Source organism: Octopus bimaculoides, chromosome 4, assembly GCF_001194135.2.
Source record: "Octopus bimaculoides isolate UCB-OBI-ISO-001 chromosome 4, ASM119413v2, whole genome shotgun sequence".
Taxonomy (NCBI): domain Eukaryota; kingdom Metazoa; phylum Mollusca; class Cephalopoda; order Octopoda; family Octopodidae; genus Octopus; species Octopus bimaculoides.
In genome coordinates, this window is record NC_068984.1 from 90,962,577 (window position 1) to 90,985,756 (window position 23,180).

The 23,180-nt window shown below is 34.2% G+C and overlaps 2 protein-coding genes across 3 annotated transcripts in view; one reads left to right on the forward strand and one right to left on the reverse strand.

Annotated features, from left to right (window-relative positions):
* LOC106883145 (nicotinamide phosphoribosyltransferase) overlaps positions 1-18,735 on the forward strand; it is a 30,185-nt gene extending 11,450 nt beyond the window's left edge. Inside the window, exons 2-9 of the mRNA XM_014934043.2 lie at positions 2,516-2,746; positions 6,270-6,398; positions 9,577-9,735; positions 9,932-10,062; positions 15,420-15,648; positions 16,245-16,508; positions 17,640-17,762; positions 18,580-18,735. Of these exons, the coding sequence (XP_014789529.1) occupies positions 2,516-2,746; positions 6,270-6,398; positions 9,577-9,735; positions 9,932-10,062; positions 15,420-15,648; positions 16,245-16,508; positions 17,640-17,762; positions 18,580-18,678 (1,365 nt within the window). The 3' untranslated portion in view covers positions 18,679-18,735. The remainder of the gene's footprint in view (positions 1-2,515; positions 2,747-6,269; positions 6,399-9,576; positions 9,736-9,931; positions 10,063-15,419; positions 15,649-16,244; positions 16,509-17,639; positions 17,763-18,579) is intronic.
* Positions 18,736-18,737: 2 nt separating this feature from the next.
* Positions 18,738-23,180, reverse strand: part of LOC106883146 (RAD52 motif-containing protein 1) — a 26,808-nt gene continuing 22,365 nt past the window's right edge. For both annotated transcript variants that reach the window (XM_014934045.2, XM_014934044.2), the window contains 2 exons: positions 22,505-22,686; positions 18,738-19,802 (listed from right to left, as the gene is read on the reverse strand). In XM_014934045.2, coding sequence (XP_014789531.1) covers positions 19,686-19,802; positions 22,505-22,686 — 299 coding nt within the window. In that variant the 3' untranslated portion in view covers positions 18,738-19,685. The remainder of the gene's footprint in view (positions 19,803-22,504; positions 22,687-23,180) is intronic.

The following is a 23,180-nucleotide window of genomic DNA, read 5'->3' on the forward strand; positions in this document are numbered from 1 at the left end:
ATCTGCAATCTGGGAATTTTTTTTACACATTCGGAATCTCTGCAGTTGAAAAGGTGGGTAACTCTGCCATTTTGAACTTTTTTCAAAATTTTTTTTTCAATCTACGTGGAAAAATAAGGAGATTAAGAATATGGAGGTGAGGGAGTGGGGGACATTTTAATTTCAAATTTTTTATGAAAAACTCCAAAATTGATCAGCATCACCCCATTCTGCAGTCTACAAGTGAAAATGAACAGTCGTTTAGTCCATTTCTGCATGTGTAGCTTTATAGTGAAACAGCAAAAGGAGCACAAAAACTTGATATGCTAAAAATAACAGCTAAATGTCTGGAGAATTTTTGTGTTTGTGTGTGTGTGCATGCAACAATTTCTACAGCTTATCCAAATGAACAAAGAAGCACACAGAAATATATTTTACATACCTGTCAATGTGTATATATACTAACTGGTGTGCCTGGTAATTCCGAGGGTAAAGATGTTCTATTGAAACGCCTTATTATCTGATATAAGAAAGTAATTTCATTATACCTGCCACCAAAGGTGTATTGCGAAGAGGTACAAAAAACTGTCAGCTGGAGGAGGGAGAGATTGTTGGAGGTTGGTGAGAGAGTACTCTAACTTGTCGTAGCATTTTAAAGGTGAACTTTATGAAGGCTAATTTATTAAAGGTAATATATAAATGTAGTATTTATGTTTATAAATATATGAATGAAGTGTTTAATATTTAAGAATGAAATGAAGAAAGTGCAGTAATAACTCTCACACTCACTGATGGTCACTCTCACATATTGTTGAGAACAAATGATTTTGTTGGAGGTCTGTTACCTCCATTACAGCCCCTGGTGGCCTAGAAGAGGTTAGAAGGATCAAGTGGCAAAGACATTCTGCTTAGTGAAGGCATCTGGGAAATGTATGACTGCTGTCATTCACAGAAAACTATTGTTTTACCATGAGAAAAGCACTGTTGAAGTGTTAAGTGAAATTTGGCATGCTATGCCTGCATGAAGCCACAACAAATACGTTGTGGAATAAAAAATTTATCTACTGTCATGAAAAAAGTGTAACTGTAAAAATGCAGTACGTATGTTTAGAAATGTATGAATGAAGTCTTTAATGTTTAAGATTCAAAGTGCAATGATGATGTTTAGCAGTTCAAAACTGTGAGTAGTGAGATGCAAAATTAGGTCGAGTAATCATGAGAATCAAATATTGATCACTTTGTTAAAATCTGCAGGTGGTATGGGTTATTTCCCTTGGGTTGTTTAAATAAAATATTAGTAATATGTAGTAGATAGGAAGATCCATTGGGAGGGCACTTATCGATTTTTTTTTCAACAATCTAAGTATGTCATGAGGTTTCCAGACGTGAGTTCTACTCACATGTCAAATAAAGTATAAAAGTGATATTGTCTGCAAAAATTAGAAATTTGATACACTAAAAATCAATATTCAAAGTAATCAAACATAAACAATGAAACCTGTAAAATATTTCAAAATTCTATTGTATGAACTGTAAATAAACAATAAATATTATGATTTGTGAAATAAGTATAAGTAATACAGGGTATCCCAACTGAATGTGGTGTGGAAGTGTGGTTTCATTTTTTAAGCATTCAAAGTATGAGTTCATTGTAATGGGACACACTTATTAAATACGTACTGGAATCAAAAATTTATGTACTATCACTGAAAAATTTTAACTGGAAAAATTGCAGAATTATTGGAGTTATGGGCATTGAAAGTGTATGTGCATCAAGAAAGTGCAATAATAAGGTTTAGCAGTTGAAAACTGTAAGTAGTGAAATGCAGAATTAGGTCTGCTGATCGTGGGAATCAAATATCGATTGCTTCGCTAAAAACTAACAACTGTAAATGCAGGTGCTATGGGTTATTTCCCTTGAATGTTTAAAACATACTGTGTAGGTGCTATGGGTTATTTCCCTTGGGTGTTTAAAAAAAATTAGTTATATAAGGTAGATAAAAAGATCCCTTGAGGGGCTGTGTTATTGATTTTTTTTCAACAATCTAAGCATGTCACAAGGTTTCCATGTCACAAAAATCAACAAACAGGAGAAGCACTACAAAACAAAGATGCACCATGTGACAGTACGACTTCATCTGATGATGCTGGTCGGCAGACTGATGCCTGAGGGTTGCATCAAATGGCTTCTAGTGGTGGAAGCCTGAACTTCAACAGGCTTGTCTCACAGAACATTTCTAGTTACTTTTGGATACCCCCTTGTATAAACTCACCTATCTTTACCTCTGTACAATGTTGTTTCTCCACACTCTAGTCTAAATTAGCAAGGCAAGATGTATCTTGATATTTGGGCAGACTTGCATTCCTTTATACATACATCTATACTTCTGTCTTTGAGACCATTCTGATACTGTAATTTATATATCGTTGCAACTGAAGGCTGTATATATGTCTATATTTACATGTAGGTATGTAAATATACAAATTTGTTGCTATAATGTCCTAAATTTTAGTAACTCTACATCTTTTGTTTCAGATAAGCCATCATCTTCAGTATCCTGATGGCATAACAAATGTATATTCTTACTTTGAGAGTAGAGGCGGAAAGTTTCCCCAGACTTTGTTTTTTGGACTTCAGTACATATTAAAAAGATGGTTGTGTGGCCAAGTTGTGACCCAAGAAAAAATTGCAGAAGCTAAAGAAATTTGCCAACTTCATTTTGGCCAAGATATTTTCAATGAGGAAGGTTGGAATTACATTTTAGAAGTAAGTTTCCATTTTATGCTAGTTGTTTTTGAAATGTTGACTATCTACTTCCACGTTCTTTAATAACAATACTCTCTGTAATTCTTAACATTTATCTCTTTGCAGATGTGCTTGTTGTTTAGCTCCAGGTTAGCTTTGATCTAGCCATCCTTTTATAATCAGCTCATCTTTTCATATAACCAGAATTACATTGTCCACTGTATTCCTGTTTAGATTTTGCTCTTTCTAACAGGTCAAACTACCATGTGGAGGTTGTTTCATTGAATATGTATTTGCTATATTTATTATATTCATGTAATAAGGAGGCAAGCTGGCAGAATTGTTAGCACGGTGGGCAAAATGCTTAGCAGCATTTCGTCTGTCTTGAAGTTCTGCTGAGGTTGACTTTGCCTTTCATCCTTCTGGGGTCAATAAAATAAGTACCAGTTGAATACTGGCATCAATGTAATTGACAAGCCCCTCCTCTGAAATTGCTGGCCTTGTGCCAAAATTTGAAACCATTATCTTCATGTAATATCTTGTAATATATTTAGAAGCAAGTTTTGAAAAATCTTTGATATTTTATTTGTTTCAGTCATTAGACTGTGACTATGCTGTGGCACTGTCTTTAAGTGTTTTAGTCAAATTGGTCCCAGTTCTTATTTTTAAGTGTGGTTCTTATTCTATTGGTTTCTTTTGTTGAACCACTAAATTGCAGAAATATAAACAAATCAACACTGGCTGACAAGTGGGGGTGGAACAAACAAACACACACACACACACACACACACACAACAGGGTTTTTTTCAGTTTCTGTTGGCCAAATCCACTTTCAAGGCCCAGGAGTATAGTAGAAGACACTTGCCTGACCCAAGACCACATGATTGAGAAGCAAGCTTCTAAACTACACAGCTTTGCCTGTGCCTATAAAAGTAATAAAATAAAAATGAAAGAATACATCTGCATTAGGTGTTTCGAAATAACTGTCAAGTTTTCAACAGTGACAGAAAGCCAACATTTTAAGTTTAGAAAAATTTGAAATAATATTCTTCAGTTAACTCTGGATGTAAGCATAGCTATATGATTAAGAACTTTGTTTCCCAACTGTGCTGTTTCAGGTTCAGTCCCCACTATGTGGTACCTTAAGTTAGTAGCTTTCTGCTATAGCCCTGTGTTGACCAAAGTCCTGTGGGTGGATAGGAGTCAGAAACTGAAAGAAGCCTGTCATATATGTGTATAGATATGTACGTTTGTGTCTCTTTGTCTTGACATCACACAACAGTTGTAAATAAGCATCATCATAGAAATGGTGTCATTCATTGCCAACCTTCTGTGAAAATATGTTGGGCCATGGGGACATATGACTTTGTTTGGAAACAAGTGAGGGTTAGTGTCAGAAAGGGCATCCAGCCATTGGAAACCTGCCTCATTGAATTCTGTCTGATCCCTGTAAGCATAGAAAAGTGGAAGTTAAAACAAGAATGTGGTTTCCCATATATTGTTATTAATATTTTTAAAATGGAGGCTGTGTATGTGTGGAAAGCTTTTAGTATAAATGTTGAGATCACTTCTGGATCCTCTGCTATACAGAACCTCAACAGAATTTTCAAGCTTTTTGTTTCACTATTTGATGTGCAGTTCAGTTTTTCTCAAATTGCAGGCAATGCTTCCTGGATACAGACCTCCATTCACTATTTTTTAATTTCAAAATGTTTCCAATTGTCTGTGTTAATGTTTTCAAAATGCTCTTTGTCTGTTATAATATCTGTAACAGGTAATGCACTGTTCTGTCAGAAACTAAAATATAAAGTCATTTGGACACCTCATTAACTTCATCAAAATGTGTAAATATGACATTTATCTTTGTAGTATATAAAGGTCTTGCATGAGGTTGCATTGAATGGATCACTATCTTGTATAAGCTAAGCTGAAAGAGGTTGTTTGGAAAAAGTTTAGACTACAGAACATTAAAATGCTGAAATAGTTGAATGTTAAGTGCTGGAATCCCATTACATTTTCCTGAAGCTCTTGCTAACTCATGTGATGGCTCATAGATCTCAAAAAATTTACACCATGTCTTGATATTTTAAACTTTAAGGCATATAAACATAAGGATTACTTTCATCATCATCATTTTTATACTCACTTTTTTCATGCTAACATGGGTTGGGTGAGGCTTATTGAAGCAGTATTCTGTAATGATGTTCTTACTATCACCAACCCTTACCTTTGTTTTGAAGTAAAGTAGGTTACCCAGTGTTCTTCTCATGTCTAGCCACTGAACTAATGGACATATTTATGAATGTTGTAAACAAACATTGCTGCTGCCCAAGCAATGTCAGTTTGAAAATGTGCTGAAGCAAATGCACTCACTGACATCTATGACCAGCTTCTGCTCTGTTTTCTTCCAAATTTGCTTGATTTATCTTTTCAAGTACAGCAATTTGCCAGGTGTTTGGTCTCTTGTTATCTCCTTCATTAGAAATTCAGAGATCACATTTCACCATCTTGTTCCATGTCTTCCTGGGTCTACCTCTTCCACAGGTTCCTTCTGCAATTAGACTGGCACTTCTTTATCCATACACATCACATGATCATACCAGCACAGTCTTCCCTCCTGCACACTAACTCTCTTCCTAATTAGTTGAGCTGTGACCCTCTCTGTAACTTTCGTCACTTGGTCCAGCAATTTGATACCACTAATTATTTCTTTGTAGCAGTTGACTATAATGCTGCTACACCAGTCATTGGGTATGACCCCCTTGTGAACAACCTGATTAACTATGTGGGTGACTAGACCATATCCCTCTCCACCAGAGATATTAAACATCTCGGTGGTGATTCCTGATGGGCTTCATAGTTTTATCTACCAAGCTACTGTCTATTCAGATAGCTGAGTCCTCAATTTAATATATATATGTCTCTTAACCCTTCAGCATTTAAACTGGCCATATATTCTACCTGTTAATGTTCAAACCTACCATATCTAGCCTCTCACACTTACCCTACATTGTCATTCTAATAATAAATAAACATATCGTTGGACTCTGGAAGCAATAGAATAATGCATGATTAATTCAAAACAATGTGAATAAATAAGCATTACTTGACAATAATCTGAATGCTAATGGGTTAAGGTGAATTGCATTCTGTGATTGAGAAGCCTTGCTGCATGCAAACATTACATTATAAGGTTCATTTCATCTAGTAGATATATTGCTCTTATGCAAACAAGATTTTCTGCATTCCTGTTCAATTTTTAAAATATTGCAATAGACACATCCTTCAGGGAATTCCACATGTGTTTGCTATGCTGTTGTGTGATGCAGTGTAAGGCAATAAATATTTAGAAGTATTAATAAAGAAAATACTTAATGGTTAATGTACTGATCTAGGTAAAATAAATTCCTATCACACCTTTTCTGACATGAGCAGTCAAACAGTACATTTGTCTTCATAAAGTTTTTGAAATATGTATTCATTTATGTAGAAGTTTTGTATTGCAGGTAATTTTAATTTTTTACTCAGAAATCTTTTTTTATAGAAACATAATGGTTACTTGCCTATTCAAGTAAAAGCTGTCCCAGAAGGTACTGTTGTTCCAGTCAAGAATGTCCTGTTCACAGTTGAAAATACAGATCCAAAATGTTATTGGTTAACAAATTATCTTGAGGTAAATGTGCAGGAAATCTACTTTTTAGAGATATATTTTAATCCCCCCTCCAAGTTTTATCAGCAGCCAACACATGCCAGTATCGAAAAGCAGACAAAATATGTATCTCATTTTTTTTAATGTTTTGTTTATATTCTTATTTTCAAGCATGTAGCCAGTCATAACAAACCTTAAACCTCCATTAAGGAAACGAAAAGCTACACATATACATGTATGTATGTTTAAGTTTTGTGTTGAAGTTTTAGTTTTTGACAGGCCACCTACCTGCATCATGGCAAAATTGTCAAAAAAGTATTTCAAGAGAAAAGGAAAAGGGTCTTGTTCTTCTTGCCCTTCAGATTTTTAGGTCTTGCTGATTTTTATTGTACCATATATGTTGACCTGTAGTATAGGAATTAGGGAGCTGTTCTTTCTCCAACAGTCCAAGTCCAACTACACTTCCATCCAGGCAATAACTCTGAATAAGAACTGATAAAGGGAGTGATGACAGTTCTTTATGGTCAGTGGATGAGATGCTCCATTCTTCATGTGAGCAAGGAACTGGCAAAAGTTGAATATGTTGCTGTCAGTGCAGAAATGAATCTAGGCCTCCTTAGCCTCCCATAGCTTCATGCAGGTCACTGTTGTACTTGATCTGTCTCTGGTGTAGCTACTGGAGGACAAAGAGGAACTTGAGTAGACAACCAAACCAATTTTGGATTTTCTATAGCAGTGACCATATCAAATGCTGTCATCAAGTCGATGAAAGCAGTGTAAAGGGCCAGATTTTACTTTCTGCTATTCTCCTGTATTTGGTAGATGCAATTGAAATCAGTGTGATGCCTCTGGTTTCAGCACTGACTTCTTTCTTTTGTTCATGTACAGAGACATTATTATAGTACTGTGTAGGTCTCTTGGGGATTTCCCCTTCCCCCAGCACAATGTGAAGAGGTCAGTGGTCTTCTCAAGCATGACTAGACATTCTTCATAAGACAGCAGTGAACATTAAAAATTCTGCAGAGAGATCCCTGTCTAACCATAATGACTATTTGAACATCAAAGCCGAATGAATGCTTTTCAAAGATGTTTGTGTAAACTTATTAACAATTTATCCACACACACACACACACATTTTATCTTGATATTTTAACTATTCTAGGATATAAATTAATATTTATATATCTTTCAACAATGTGTATCATTGAAAGAAATAGTAATACTTCCTTCTCACTTTTGCCATCAGAAATTTTATGAATGAATAACACTGGGTAACATTTTTGAAAAAAACTTTTAGTTGTCTTGCTTTTTACAATTAATCCTACATAATTTGATTGGTTCAGAAATTTTCTATCATGTCAAGTTTTTTGTTAAACAGGAATTCATTTTTTTACCTAAAATGTCAATGTTGTCATTAAATGCAAGACTAAAATAAGAAACTAACACAAGCCAAATAGTACTTTTTATTGTTAAACAAATGTTTAATTACACATCTTGGAATAGATATTTCTGTCAAACTGGAGTTTCAGGTACTCAAGCAATGACATTCTCTTTGCTGCTTTATGTGAACAAATTGCATCATGAAAGTCTCTTTACGGTGACCTGCAGTAGACAGCATCACATTGGCGTTCCACTGGCCTTGATACCTGGTCTCCATGTTCTTGATGTCTTGGTTGAATCTTTCTCCTTGCCCATCACTTATTTCAAGGAAGTAGTGCACATTTACACTCATGTTGCAGCCCAGTGCTAGAAAACAGCTTAAAAGGATCTGCACAAGATCTTCATAATTTGATGAATTCCTGTTTCCCAGGAAAACAGATACAACTGCAGCAAAAGCATCCCATGATTCTTTTTCAATGCCAGACATGGTCTCCAAAAATAGCTCGTCCTGAAATAGCCACCAATTATGTGGCCCATCAAACACACCGACCTTAATTTCCTCGCAAAGCAAAACTGGAAACTTTCTGCTTAAGCATTTGAAGCAGCCACTGTTTCAGTGTTTCAACATATCTTGCACACTCTCTGGGGCACCCAGGCTTTGTCTTGTCACCCAGTTTCATGCTTATTTCATGAAATAAGGTAAGCTTTCTTCACAAAATCAGTGATTTTATTTCACTGATTAATCCAGAAATAAGCAGAAGACATTGGGGCTGTTTTTACATTCTCTTCTCTCACAACTGGCTATATTTCTGAAACATAAAACATATTCAAGCCAGTTGTCACCTGGGAAAAGCATTTTCAGAACAGTCAACAGCTATAAAGTAAGCAAATGCAGATTTGTGATGACAAAGTTCCATAAAGAGCATACATACCATGAAGTTCTTTTTACAGTTCTTTGACCATGCTTGATGAAAAGTGACCCTGACCTATATGACCTCACAATTAAAACAATAAGGGCACATTCAAAATACCAATTTTCATAAGAAATGGTTTAAAAGTTCTACAAAACAGGTCAAATCTAGTTTACAATGATAGTCACATTAAGCAGAGTGTGCCCATAGCTGCAGATAAATTCCGCAAATATGAGACATGTATGGTGTCAAGGACCACAAAATATGTTGTTTCTTAATATATAATTGTATTAAGGACATTTCTGTCATCAACATGACATTTGAAACTGGCTAGGTAGAAAATCATTTACTGAAGATACTTAAATCATGACTTTTGTTTTCACCTTTGTAGTTGTGGTTACTTTAAATGATATTGCAAAATTATATTTTCAAAGTTATGTCATGTTCCATACATGGGTTCACATTTGACGAAGTCAAATCTATCCTTAGAAATGGTAACAATACCAGAAATGTTGAAAACTGGACATCTAAGTTTGTGGGAAATTTTAACATGATAGAGCAAAATGGATTTCATTTTTGAAATCAGCATCCCAGAATTAGTAGGAAACATCAGACAACAAAAACCCTGTTCCCCAGTGTAATTGATCTCTTAGAAACCAGAAATGAACAAACACTATTTTACATTGCAATTTGTAAAAAATTGCAGTGTAAAATGTATTTATAATATGTTTATATTCATGTTTCATACTAAAGTCTACTATGAGGTAGAAAGTATGAAAAATAAATAGTTGGTATGCTAGTAATTTACATATTCTTGTTTGTGCTACTTTTGTGATCACATATTTGAATATAATGACTGTTATATTTTAATTTAATTAACATTATTTTAAATTCTTTTTCTATTTAAACAGACCTTGTTTGTCCAGTGTTGGTACCCAATGACTGTTTCAACAGGCTCATATTTTCAGAAAATTCTATTAGCTGAATATTTAGAGAGTACTGCTGATGATTTTTCTAGCTTGCCATTCATGCTACATGATTTTGGCTTTCGAGGTGCCAGTTGTGTTGAGGTCAGTACATGTTATTTTGTAAATATCTACATAAAAGACATACAAATGTAAACATTTCGTTTGTAAATGTTACAGCACACGTGTATATCATTAGATCCTTCATCTAAAATCTTTAATAATAAAATTTAATAATCATTTCTGACACATTTTGTACAGGATCTTCATTAAATTATATTTGTTCCTTTTTTTTTTTTAGGGTGCAGGTATAGGAGATGCTGCACATCTTGTTAATTTTAAAGGTACAGATACACTTGCTGGTCTAATGTTTGTACGCAAATATTATGGCTGTGAAATGGCAGGTTTCTCAATACCGGCAACAGAACATAGGTATTTAATTTCTTCTAAGTTGTGTGCTTTTGTATAATGTTCCTTGTAGCTTTGAATTATTAGTTTTATGAGAATAGGCTATTTATAGACATTAATTTAATCCAAACTATTAAGTAAAAAGATAGCAAAAACAGTATCCTTCATAATGTCAGAATAAACCATTAAAACATTTAAAAATAAATTTGCAAAACAAGTTAGTCCAAATCATAAACTCTTTAGATACTGGGCTGTAGAAGTTTCTAAATCTCATCCTGTGTTTTCAAAATAAAGTCAATGGAGAACACATGATAACATTCATCATTGTCATCAAATAATTAAGAAGGGTGGATTGATAGGTTTGTAAGAATGTGAAAGGAAAGTGACAGGTGTAGAGGTGAGTATAATGAATGGAACAAGGGTAGTGTGGTCATTGGTAAATATCAGTATGGAGGAAGGAAGGTGAAAGAAAAGAAGTAGCTAAGGAAGTGGCAAGTGTCAATACAGGAAAGGAAGAGGGCAGCATTATAATAAATTTGTAGATAGATCAGAGAGAAAGAATTTACAGTGACAGAGATGGTTGTAAGGTACATAGAGGTGGTTATAGTGAGTTGGGGATGAAGGTGGGAGGAAGCATTGATAGCAAATATAACAGTAATGAGAATGATAGCTAATAAGAGGGTGTAAAAGATAAGGTAATGGCAGACTAAGAAGTATCTCATACCACTGAAAGGGATGATTAGTGTGACGGGTTGCTATTGAACATGGGGGATGGATTTTTAAAAAAAGTGGTGGTCGTGGTAGCACTACCGTAGCTAGAGTGTGTGCCACCCCTGGACCCCACAAAAAACACATATTGCCTACAGCAAAGTGCCATCCGTAGTGGACTGTCCACCCCCACCCCGCTACGCTAGTGGGTGGTAGGAAGGTGACTGGTAACACAAAGTGGAATAAAATATGTGCATATGTTGCTCTCATATGATTATAGCAGCTGTAGTTAGAAGAGTGGAGGTGTAGGTATTAGGAAGATGAGAGGTGGGGAAGGTTTGACAGGGACAGATTAAGTACTAGGGCAGGATCCTGCAAATGTATAGATATAAACAATGCTTTTAGGACCTCACTTTCATCAAGACATGGGATTTCTTGAGTACATGGAATTACCTGTCTGTCTTTTGTCATCTCCTCTGTGAGGCTCATCTTGAGATTAGCTTTGTCTTGTTTTCCTAGATCTCTGTCTTTCACAAATTCCATTCACATTTAGTCATCAGCACTTTTGTATTATGTTCTCATTTACACACATCACATGACCATAATGGCACAGTCTTCTCTCTTACACATGACATTTGATTCCTTTTATACTCATCCAAGAGAGAATGTTAACTTCATTCCTTTTTAGTCTTCTTTCACATGTACTCTGCATTCATAGCCAACATCTCACTACCATGTAGCATTATTGTTTGTACCCAAGCATCTATCTTTCACTCTGAAAGAATGACCTTTCCTTATCAACAGAAGTAACAGCTCTGAACTTTCTCCATCCTGCTCATATTCTAACAACTTCATTTTCAGAACATTCCCCTCCATTGCTAATTAGGTCATGCAACCTATCTATTGCCTTCAAGAACCTCCTGGGCATTTAAGAATTTCTATTTCTCTTGTGTTTATTGCTCCTGCACACCTGGCACATACAAAGTCTTCCATTAACCATCCTGTAATTCTGCAGTTTCTCTTGTGTATCCATAGCTTGCATTGAAAACACTATGAAGTTTCTATCTACACCTTCCCTACATATTGAGCAGAGCTGTTTACCTGACAGGAATAGAATCCTGTATATTTTCTTGTCAACTAGAACCTTGGTCTTTGCTAAGTTAACTTGAAGGCTCTTTGATTCTAGGTTTTGTTTCCATGCCTGAAATTTATTATGGCACAACAATTTGATACCTCTGTAATTACCTCTCTCTAATGCATGTCTGTTATCCTTGTAACAATTAACAATAATGCTGCTAGTCCATATCCTATTCCACCAGATATTTTAAGCATTTCAGTTGTGATTCCTGAGGGACCAGGGACTTCTCCAGTCTTCATATTTTTAATTGCTTTATCATACTACTTGGCAACTAGGATAACTGGTCCATGTTAGGGAGACACTCTCCAATGCATTTTCTACATTTACTAACCTTTCAAGGTAGTACTTCAGTGCCTTTTTCTTTTCAGAATCAATAAGTTCAAGTGTACCATTATCCATCTGCACACACTTATCACCTAAAAAACATCTCAATTCTCTGTGAAACAGTGTTTACAAGCCTCATGCTACTGACCTTCATACTGTAGAACATTGGGAAACCTTTGTCTTTTTACTTCTTCCCTTGCTAAATATACAGGGGTTGGACAGAATAACGGAAACACCTTAAAATTTCAAACAAATTTATTTTAATATGGGGTAGGACCACCTTTGGCAGTAATTACAGCCTGAATTCTACAAGTTATGGACTTATACAAAGTTTGAATTGTTTCCAAAGGAGTTTTTGTCCATCCTTCAGCTAAAACAGTCTCCAGTTCTTGTTGTGATGATGGTGGAGGATATTGACTCCTTACTTGTTTTTCTAAAATGCACCATAAATGTTCAAAAAATATTGAGATCTGAGGACTGTGGTGGCCAGATAATATGTTCAACTTCACTAGAATGTTCCTCATGCCATTCAGTAACAATTTTAGCTGTGTGAATTGGTGCATTATCATCCTGAAAGAATGCGTCTCCCTCTGAAAACAGTTCTGCAACCATAAGATGAATTTAATCAGATAAAATGCTTAAATAGTCTTGACTATTAATTCTGTCATGAAGGGAAACCATTGGGCCAATGGATTTCCAAGATATAGCCCCCCACATCATCACAGACCCTCCTTCATGTTTAACAGTTGGAAGAAGGCAGTCTGGGTTAAATGCTTCTTTTGGTTGTCTCCACATGTATACTCGGCTGGTGATCAGAGAAAATAATATTCTTCCACTTCTCTAGGGACCAATTCTGAAGGTTTTTACTCCACTCTAAACACTTTGCAATGTTTGTTTTCGAAAGTAGTGGCTTTCTGATTGCAGTCCTCCTGTGAAATCCAGCTTTGTGCAGCTCCTGGCGAACAGTTTTTGTGGAAACTGGGTTCTCGAGGTGGTCATTAAGCTATGCAGTAATTTTGGGAGCTGTACTTTTGTGATCCTTACTAACAATTCACGTAAGAGTCCAACAATCCCTATCTGACAGTTTTGGTTTTCTTCCAGAGTTTTGTTTCAATAAGGAGGTCTTTTCCCTCTTTCTCAAAGGCTGTCATTACTTTCGAGACAGTACTTCTTGATACACCAAACATTTCGGCTGTTTTCGTTACACTTAGCCCCTGCGATACGAGCACCAACAATTTGACCACTTTGAAAGTTCGATAGATCTGTCATTTTAATGAATTTTAATTACCTTTTTCTTGTGATATCTGAAAAGAAACAGCAATTTTAGCAAAACATATTAAGCAACACTAATAATAAATAAAAAAACATAAAAATAAACAAGCTTTTGATGGTTTTATAGATATTTCAAAATTATGATGCTATGATGCTAGGTGTTTCCATTATTTTATCCAGCCTCTGTACCGGTGTTGTGGAGTGAATTGACACCCCCACATATAACTGTCAGTGGACTGGACAAGTCTTATAAATTAATGAACCAGTAGACAGTTGAGATCGAACTGTGAGAGCGTTAGTCTCATTATTGATTCTGCATTGGAATATTGAATTGTTATTGTGTTATAATAAGATAACCAACTCTTGTTACATTGCTTATTGTTATACGGTTATATTTGATACTGTGATATATTGTTGCACACACACACATCATATATCATCACGGACAATATAACAACCTAACACTCAGCTTCTTTTCTAGCTGCCTGGTATAATTAGCTGCAACCCTCATTTTGTTCAATCCTTCCAAGCTTGTCTCTTCACTTTCATGGCTCTGTCTACTTTGCTGTTCCACCACCACGTTACTCTTTATCTGGCTGGATTGCACCAACCTCAGATTTAGTTCATCACTCTCAATAGGTTGTCCCTGTGGAATTTCCAGTGGTCTTCTACATTATACCTCAATATCTCTTCCTTTTCATCAAATATAAAGTCACAAGCCACTAATGTAAAATGAGTGTAGTCTTCATACGAAGAAGGCATCTGAATTTTACAAGCATCTATCTATCGTGTTTTCTGGTCATTTTTCATCAAGTTAATCTGCAAGAGGTTTTTATAGAATCAATCCTTTTATTTATCGGCCCATTCTGATTGACAAATGTGTGCAAGGATAAGTGTTGTTTTCAACACAAGTTTAGTCTTAAGAAATTTCACTTAACCTGAACAGTTTTACATTTCTGGTATCTAACTTGTATTCATCTTTTATCTTCTGCTTCTTGCAGTCTTTGGATAGTGACCATGCTGGGGCACTACTTTGAAGGGCTTAGTTGAACAAATTGAGCCTGGTAGTTATTCTATCATTCTCTTTTTGTTGAACTGCTAAATCATGGATGTCAAGTGGTGGTGAGGATAAATAAACACAAACACATACATAGATATATACATATGTTTGTTTCCTTGACAGGCTTCTTTCAGGTTCCGTCTACCAAATCCATTCACAAGGCTTTGGTCAGCCTGAGGTTGTAGTAGAAGACACTTTCCCAAGGTACTATGCAGTGGGACTGAACCCACAACCACATGATTGGGAAACAAGCTTCTTAACCACACAACCACACCTACATAGATTTATTGTAATGATTTATCAACATAAATAAAACTTCTTGATATATGTGAGATACAGTGAAGCTAATTAGTTAATTACATGTGTATGCATGTACACATATAGTGTTAACAATAGTAGTTCAGACTTCATTTAACAAAACCTTAGTAGATTGAAATTCTGATCCTTCAATTATCAGATGCATGCTTTCTAGCCAAGTTATATATTTTCATATTTCGAAATCAGTCTAATATATGTAATTATTTGACCTTTATTCCAGCACCTTGTATATAGGATTGCAGTTGGCTGAATTTTAAAGAGTTAAACTGAGGTTGAAGGATTGATAGTTTGTGTCTCATTTCTAGTTCTTCATTCCTAGACACCCATTTCTCTGTTTCCCCATCCACTCAAATTTTCTTAGGTTGGTGTTTTATTTACAAAGAGATGTTAAAATAAGCAAGGACTATCTGGTGCCTAATCATCTAGCAATTTCCATTGATTGAAGTCGAAACAAAAGTATTTAAAACCCTTTAATGACAATCATATTTAAGTATTTATTGTACATTATATTTTATTTCAGTGTTTTTTCCTTATTTAAAAGGCATTGTGTTCTACTTGTAGTACTATTACAACATGGGGAAAAGATGGAGAAGTGAATGGCTTTCAGAATATGCTGGAAAAGTTTCCCAATGGTATAGTTGCTTGTGTTAGTGACAGCTATGATATTTGGAATGCTTGTGAAAATTTATGGGGTGAAGAGCTGCGAGATTTAGTAATAGAACGAGGTGAGAGAAATGGAAGACTTGTAATTCGACCAGATTCTGGTGATCCAGTAGCTGTTGTTTTAAAGGTATGATTCTAAGTTTATTATTTTCTAAATCCTGTTTGATATAGTGTTATTTTTATAAGTTACCCTTTGATGAATATCTCTAATTATAAGCCGTGAATCTATTTTATTTATCTAACTGACACAGAATATATTAATATTTATCCTTTATTTACATATGCACACATTTGTATAATTTTATTATCACTCAATTCTTTGCATGATAGTTTGAGTTGAAGTTAACAATAATATCTGAAGATTACTCTGTAGTATGAATTTATAACATTGAATTTTATACCTGTATAAAATTCATTTGCACCAAAGTCATATCCTCTTGATCTCATTTAGCCAATTTGATTTCATAATCTGTTTGAAAATACCATTATTATTGACATTCTTCTAATTTACTGAAATTACGATGGTAATTAGAAAGAACCTGACATGAATGTAGATGAAAGTAGAAAAATATAGTGATGGCTGTATGTGGCTAAAATCATGTCATTTGTTAAATACCATCGTATAACAACATGAAGCTGGCATGTAAAACTATATAATTTGAGAAGGAACATATTTTTTTATATTTAATATTGGTACATTAAAAAAAATGTTTTCTTTAATAGGTTCTCAATATTTTGGGGAGTAAATTTGGTACTGTGACAAACAAAAAAGGCTTCAAAGAACTTCCGCCATATCTGAGAATTATTCAGGGTGATGGTATTTGCTATGAAATGCTTGATAAAATCTTAGGAGCAATGAAACAAGAAGGTTGGAGTGCAAATAATCTGGCATTTGGTAGTGGTGGTGCCCTTTTACAGAAACTTGATAGAGACACACAGAAATGTGCTTTCAAATGTAGTTCTATGACCAATGAAAATGGATTGGTGGTAAGTAACACTTATTATCTACAGTAAGCTATTATTTTAATTTGCCTTTTGTTATTTGCAGATGTAGTTCACACACCCTATTAAAGGTTCTGTAAATAACAATGTTCTAAATGTACATTACAATTTCATCTCCACTTTTCTAAATCTTTATTTCATCTTTTTATTTAGAGGTATTATTAACAGTCATATATTAGTTTCAGTTCTCAGTTTGAACTGCTATATTTGCAAAAAGTGTGTGTTTTCTCTCTGTATAAATACAAGGTTTTATAATCATCATCATTATCATTTAATGCTCATTTTCCATGCTAGCACAGGTTGGATGGTTTGACAAGAGCTGGCAAACCAGAAGATTTCACTATCTGTTTAGGCATGGTTATTATGGCTGGATGCCCTTCTTAACACCAACCACCAAACAGTGGACTGAGTGCTTTTATGCAGTACCAGCACTGGCAAGGTCTGTTTTGGCATGGTTTTTACAGCTGGTTGCCTTTCCAAATGCCAACCACTTTACAGTGTGAACTGGATGCTTTTTATGTGGCACCGGCAGGGACACCAAATAACTCACAAAACAAAGATCGTTTGAGAGTGGGGGAATTGGAGGATGTGGCTTTGTGCCAGGTGATGAGAGGTTAGAGTGTGATAGAAGGGCAGAAACAGGTGTCTTGCTGCAGAGGAGATACATGGTTATCCAGTCAGAGAGAGAGAGAGAGAGAGTGATCAAGAATGAGTGGGAGAGTGTGAGAATGCAAGACAGAAGTGTGAGAGACAGAGATGGTGGTGAAATGTGAGGGCATACCCTCAAGGTATGGGGATCAGAATATAAATGGACTGGCAAAGGTGCATGAGTAGGGAGTAGGAACTTCACATGAAAGCAAAGAACAGGGTGAGGATTGCAGCGACTGGTGGAACCTGGGTATATGAGGGACAACAGGATAGTAATGAGCAAAGCAGTGAGGACAGGATTGAGGAGCAAGAGATAAGCATAAGAATAGTGCATGAAAGAGAGGAAATGTGAAGAGAGATGTAGTTTGGTTTGTTGGTGTAGGGTGTGTGAAAAAATGTTAAGTGTTTGGAAATCACTCTAATTAGGAATTACAAGATGACTTAATTTTTTAAAATTTTTTTTTATAGTTTAATGTCTACAAAGATCCTATCACAGATCCTGGCAAAAAAAGTAAAAAAGGTCATCTCACTCTTGAAAGACAAGGTGATGGGTTTGTAACTGTGGAAGAAGGAAAAGGTGATCCAACAAAGGTAAGCTTGTTTTATCAACATTGAAAAGTTGTTTATCTCAAAAATATATCCTTTAAAGTATAAACTGTCTTATTGTGGAAAATATGTTAGACGCTATATTTCAATGAGATAGCTGAAATGCTGTCATTTTGTTGTGGCCTATTTATTATGCCTGTTTCTAAGTTGTTGAGGGTAAGGTGTCAAAGACAAAGCGATTTTATACTTTTATTTAGATAAAGTTACTTAAAGACATGGAAGTCAAATAACTAATAATGACACCCAGACTTGCATAGGTACATAACTGAAAAGGATGAAAACAACATGGTAAAATATTTTATGGTTTAATGAAGGCTCTATTTTCTCTCTACTTCAGTTTCTCTGAAAATGGCCAATTAAAGCTCCTATACACAGTTGACTCATTTATTTATAAATTGTCACTTTAACCTACATTCCAGCTCTCAGTACTATTAATTACTGAACAAGGTTACAGCCCTAAACATAAGAATTTAGATTAAAAATTAATTAATAGTTCTGTAACTTGTTCACTATTTTTAATAATAGATCTTCAATAATTTTCCTCACAAATAATCTGAAGACTGCTTCATGTAAAAGTAAAATAGCTGTCATAAGTGTTTGGGGGTGGGGGATAATGGCTGAGGTTGTGGTAATGCAAGACTAACTGCACTGAAATTAGTTTAAACCTATTTCATTGATTGTGTCATTGTTGTAACAGTTGAAATAAATGCACAAATTTCCCAGCCATTCAAGAAGGGGAATTAAAGGAATGATACATATACTGCATTGCTATAATTATCCTTTTTTTAAAATTTTTCTTCAGGATCTCTTGGATGTTGTATATGAAAATGGAAAGCTATTAAAATATTATACTTTTGATGATGTACGGAAGCAAGCAGAAATTGAGAAATTACGAACTTAATTAGTTTATGTCAAATGATACTGACAAGCATATTAAAAGAAAGTGATAAAATCAAAAGGTGCATTTTTGAAATTTATTTACATAAAAATGACTCTTTTTACAAATAAAGAATTTTGTTTAAATAAGCAAAATTCTTTCATTAAAATAATTTTTACACTTAAAAAAATATATAAAATGTTAGTTATTTTTATTATTTATTCTTTATAAAAATAATAATCAAGTTTGCCTTTTAGTTTCCACCCTAAAAATAATGGTATGGGAAGTTGGTGTCAGTAAATTTGTCTGTTAAAGACTACTATACAATCACTATCACAAATTTCCTAATTAAATATCATTTATTGTATATAGAAAACAAATTACATACCTTGTAGCTACATTGGACCTACATGTTTCACCACCTTATGTCTTAAATGAAAATGCATGACAACTTATCACAACGTTGCAGATATTGGAGTGATGTAAATAAACACTTCTGAGAAATTTTGTACATTGATAAATACTTTAGCTCTTGTCTGCAAGGAAAAGTAAATACTTTAAATATTTAGAAAACAAATAAAATTGGTGGGGGAGAACTTAAAGGCTTGTAAGTTTTGCTCCTAGATCATTTGAAACAAGTTTTGATCCGAGACCATCTGAAACAATCATATATTTAGTTTGTGTCAAATGATACTACTAAGCAGTAATAAAATCATAAGGTTCGTTTTTTAAATTTATTTACACAAAAAAATGACTCTTACAAATAAAGAATTTTGTTTAAATTAATGGAAGCAAAATCCTTTCATTAAAACAAGTGTTTATTTACTCCACTCCAACAAAACTAATCCATTTATATTAAAGGATTGTTTCATTTTTACACATTTTCTCTAATTTAAGTACCATTTAAACACCCTTCATTTCAGCCAATTGTTTTCATCAGAAAATTATATTTATGAAATTCTTTCAAGCCATTCCAACTTCAATGTTCATATGAATCGAAGACTCTTAAATAAAATATATGGTTTTCAAAGCTAAAAATCTTCTAGTTCTTGTAGTAACTGGATGTTAAGGGCATCAAGATTTACTCCTTCATGTATTGTGTTTTCCTCATTACCATCATCCTCAGGTTCTTGGTCGAGCTCATTAATCTGAAATATTAATTTATGAAGAGATTAGTGAAGTCAAACTAGCTTCTTTTTGGTTGCTGATAGTGTCATTCTGTATTTAGTACACAAATAATTTATGATTTCTAGCAGTGGCCAAATTTTTCATTTACAGAAACTGGAAAAGGTGAGGCAGTAGTGTTAATACAAGATGGTATCAAAAAGTTACCAAACTAGTTATGTTTGATAAAAAATAACTTATATTTACCTAAGTTTTAACATCATCTCCTTTAAAATAGTCATCTTGTGCTAAAACACCAGTCCCAGTATTCCCACCACTTTTGGAATCCAGCCTGGGTGTCATTTTCTGTAAGTCAACTGCAGGCAACAGCATACACATGATCACAAATTTCACAACTTGCGAAGAAAACACAGCGATATCACTTGGCACACTGCCTCATGAAGGTCACTGTGCATGCATCTATGTGATGCCATCTGTTGATGTGCTACAGAGCTAGTTCAGGAACTTTTTGATACCACCTTGTAAGTTTTCTATCATAAAATTGATGGTGGTAAAATAAAAAAAGTTGTTTATCAACTATTTTTTTTTTTGATTTTACAAAACAAAAAAAAAAAGTTGTTTCAAGAAGTGAATTGAAATGTACTTGTTGGAATAATAAAGGTCAATAAGAAAATATCAGTTTGAGGAAATTAGAAATTCCTGCTGTTAGGGAAATAATGAACATGCTGAGCAATACATTGGTAACTACTCCAGAATAAATGGTTATGGATACAGATTTATAAATGAACTAAACCTTTACAACATAAACTTTAGGAAAGCAACCAGCTACTTGATCACCTACCAATCAATTAATTATACAAGCCAGATATACTTAACTCTCATCAGGAAATGGAACAGCTAGGGGTTTGTGAATATTGAGTTTTCCCATAGTGATGAATGTACCACTCACCCTAGATTAGTGGCTGATAGAGATAAGACAATCTAGAGAAGGAATGTACCTGGAAACTGAAATATCTTTCTGTAAATATACATTCAGAGAAGTTCTGGGAGATTTATATGATAAAGAGGAAATAGATGCCTAAATATAGAGGACAACATTGATGAAGATAATCTAGTCCGAAGAGTGGAGTTATGGGGATACTTAAATGATAATATTTACAGTAAAGAACTGCCAACTATTGACAAACTGAGGGCAACCCTTGAATGAAAGCACACACAAATATAGACTGAAATGCTACTTGATGTTTGCGAGTCCACTGCTTCTCATTATCAGAAGTGCAGGGACCAGAATGTCACCAGTTCGAAAACAAGTATTCATAAAAAAAATGAAATTCTATCTGTAGATTCTACCGAGTTGAAAATGAAATGAAATGTATTTTAATACTGATTTAATAATCATTCAATGTGTGTACTCATTCTTTAAGACACACAGTATATTAAAGTATTTAGTTATGCACTTGCATTCCAAACACAAACCTTACAGAATGATTGTCATTTCAATTAGTTACTAATTATTTACACTAGTAATTATAATATTGTCTACAATTAACTTCATGTCAGTTGACCTCATAAAGCAACAGCTATTGTATTTCATTTAATCTCAAGTACTAGTGTTGATTCAATCATCTGTACACCTTCCTATAAACTTTTGGCTTTGTCCTAATACTTGAAATTATTATTATTGGTGCTGGTAGAATTGTCAGCATACTGGGCAAAATGCTTAGAGGCATTTCATCTGCCTTTATGTTCTGAGTTCAAATTCCGCTGAGGTTAACTTTGCTTTTCCTCCTTTTGGGGGTTGATAAAATAAATATCAATTGAGCACTGGGGTTGATGTAATCAACTTCCCTTCCCTGAACTTGCTGGCCATGAACCAAAATTTGAAAAAATCATCATCACTGGTAATGTGTTTTGATATAACTGAGTTCATAATGCTGGTTCTTACTTGTTATAACTTCAAAAGCTATTGTTTCTAGAAAAAGTGCAACCTTTCATTTTCTTCTGTGATTAATGTCTTAGTAAATAAATATGGAAACACATTCCTTTGGTAATTAGAAACAACAGCCATGAATTTTAAAAGAATTAAATTATTTGCTTCATTTTATTTCAAACTTTATGAACTGCTACTTCATACTGAAGAGGATAAAAATCGAAAACTAGAGCAAGGTTTTCAGACACAACTGCAAACTGCTTGATAGTTTATCAATTAGGAAGTGAGATATCAGCATCAATATTTTCTGCTATCATTGGTTAGCAATATAATGAAGGTGATAAGCTCTTAGGGACTCTGGACCTAGGTGCTTGATCATAGTTAATACCCTTTGGAAATATTCAAAGATATGAACATTACAATCTTCCTTCTGTTTCTCAGAAATCAATATAACTGATCACTTGTTAATGGACACCTCAGATCTGTGTGTAGAATAAAATATATTTTTATACCAATATTACCTCTCTGTATATAACACACTAGTATGATCATACCAGTCAGCTGCCTAAAAGGCACTAGATCACTTCACTTACAATAATAGAGAATTTACACACATCTGTTCCATTAACAATTATAACAATATCAATAATGAATCAATTTTAGAATTAAAATTTAAAAAAAGCTGCTGGTGATATTTTTACAATTGACTAAAAGTCATCAACTTCATATCCAATTAAGATGATCTTCCTTTGTTATAATATTTCTTGAAGTTATAAAATAAATATTTGTTTTTACCTCAAGTAAATTTGTTTCAAATGTCTCTCCACAGTAGATATCAGGTTTAGAAGTGTTTAATTCAGCACAAATCTTTCCATTTGGCAGCACTAACACAAGAATTTTCGAGAAAGCATTTACAATAGATCGTTGATAACAGATTTTCCGTGCTTTGTGATATGCTGTGAGTTTTTGTAAAGGATCTGCAGAGAAACGAGATTTTTAAAAAATTAGTGCATGGACTAAAATACAGAAAGAAGAAGGATTACAAAGAAAAACTGATATTTAAACAAACTACCCAACTAATAGAAAGTTGTAAAAATATCTATATATATAAAAATGAGAATGTGTGTCTGTCTGTCTGTGTGAATCCCTAAAACTCGAGAACTACGCAACCAATTTCATTCAAATTTTACACATGCCTTACTTAGGGTTCCAGTTGTGTTTTAGTCAAAAAAAATAATTAATTTCTTGCAGAGTTCGAGCACACGGCAACATAATATCTCCTCCACTATTTAAGTATTACGTGTCAAAAGTGAAACAAAAACACTCATGTCAAATACTTTCACTTTAAAAATGAAACTATTCCACTAACTGAAACAATCACATTTCGATACTGTAGTGACAGATACTTTCACAGAGAGAGAAAGAGAGAGAGAGATGTATATGTATACATATACATGTATATGTACACCAT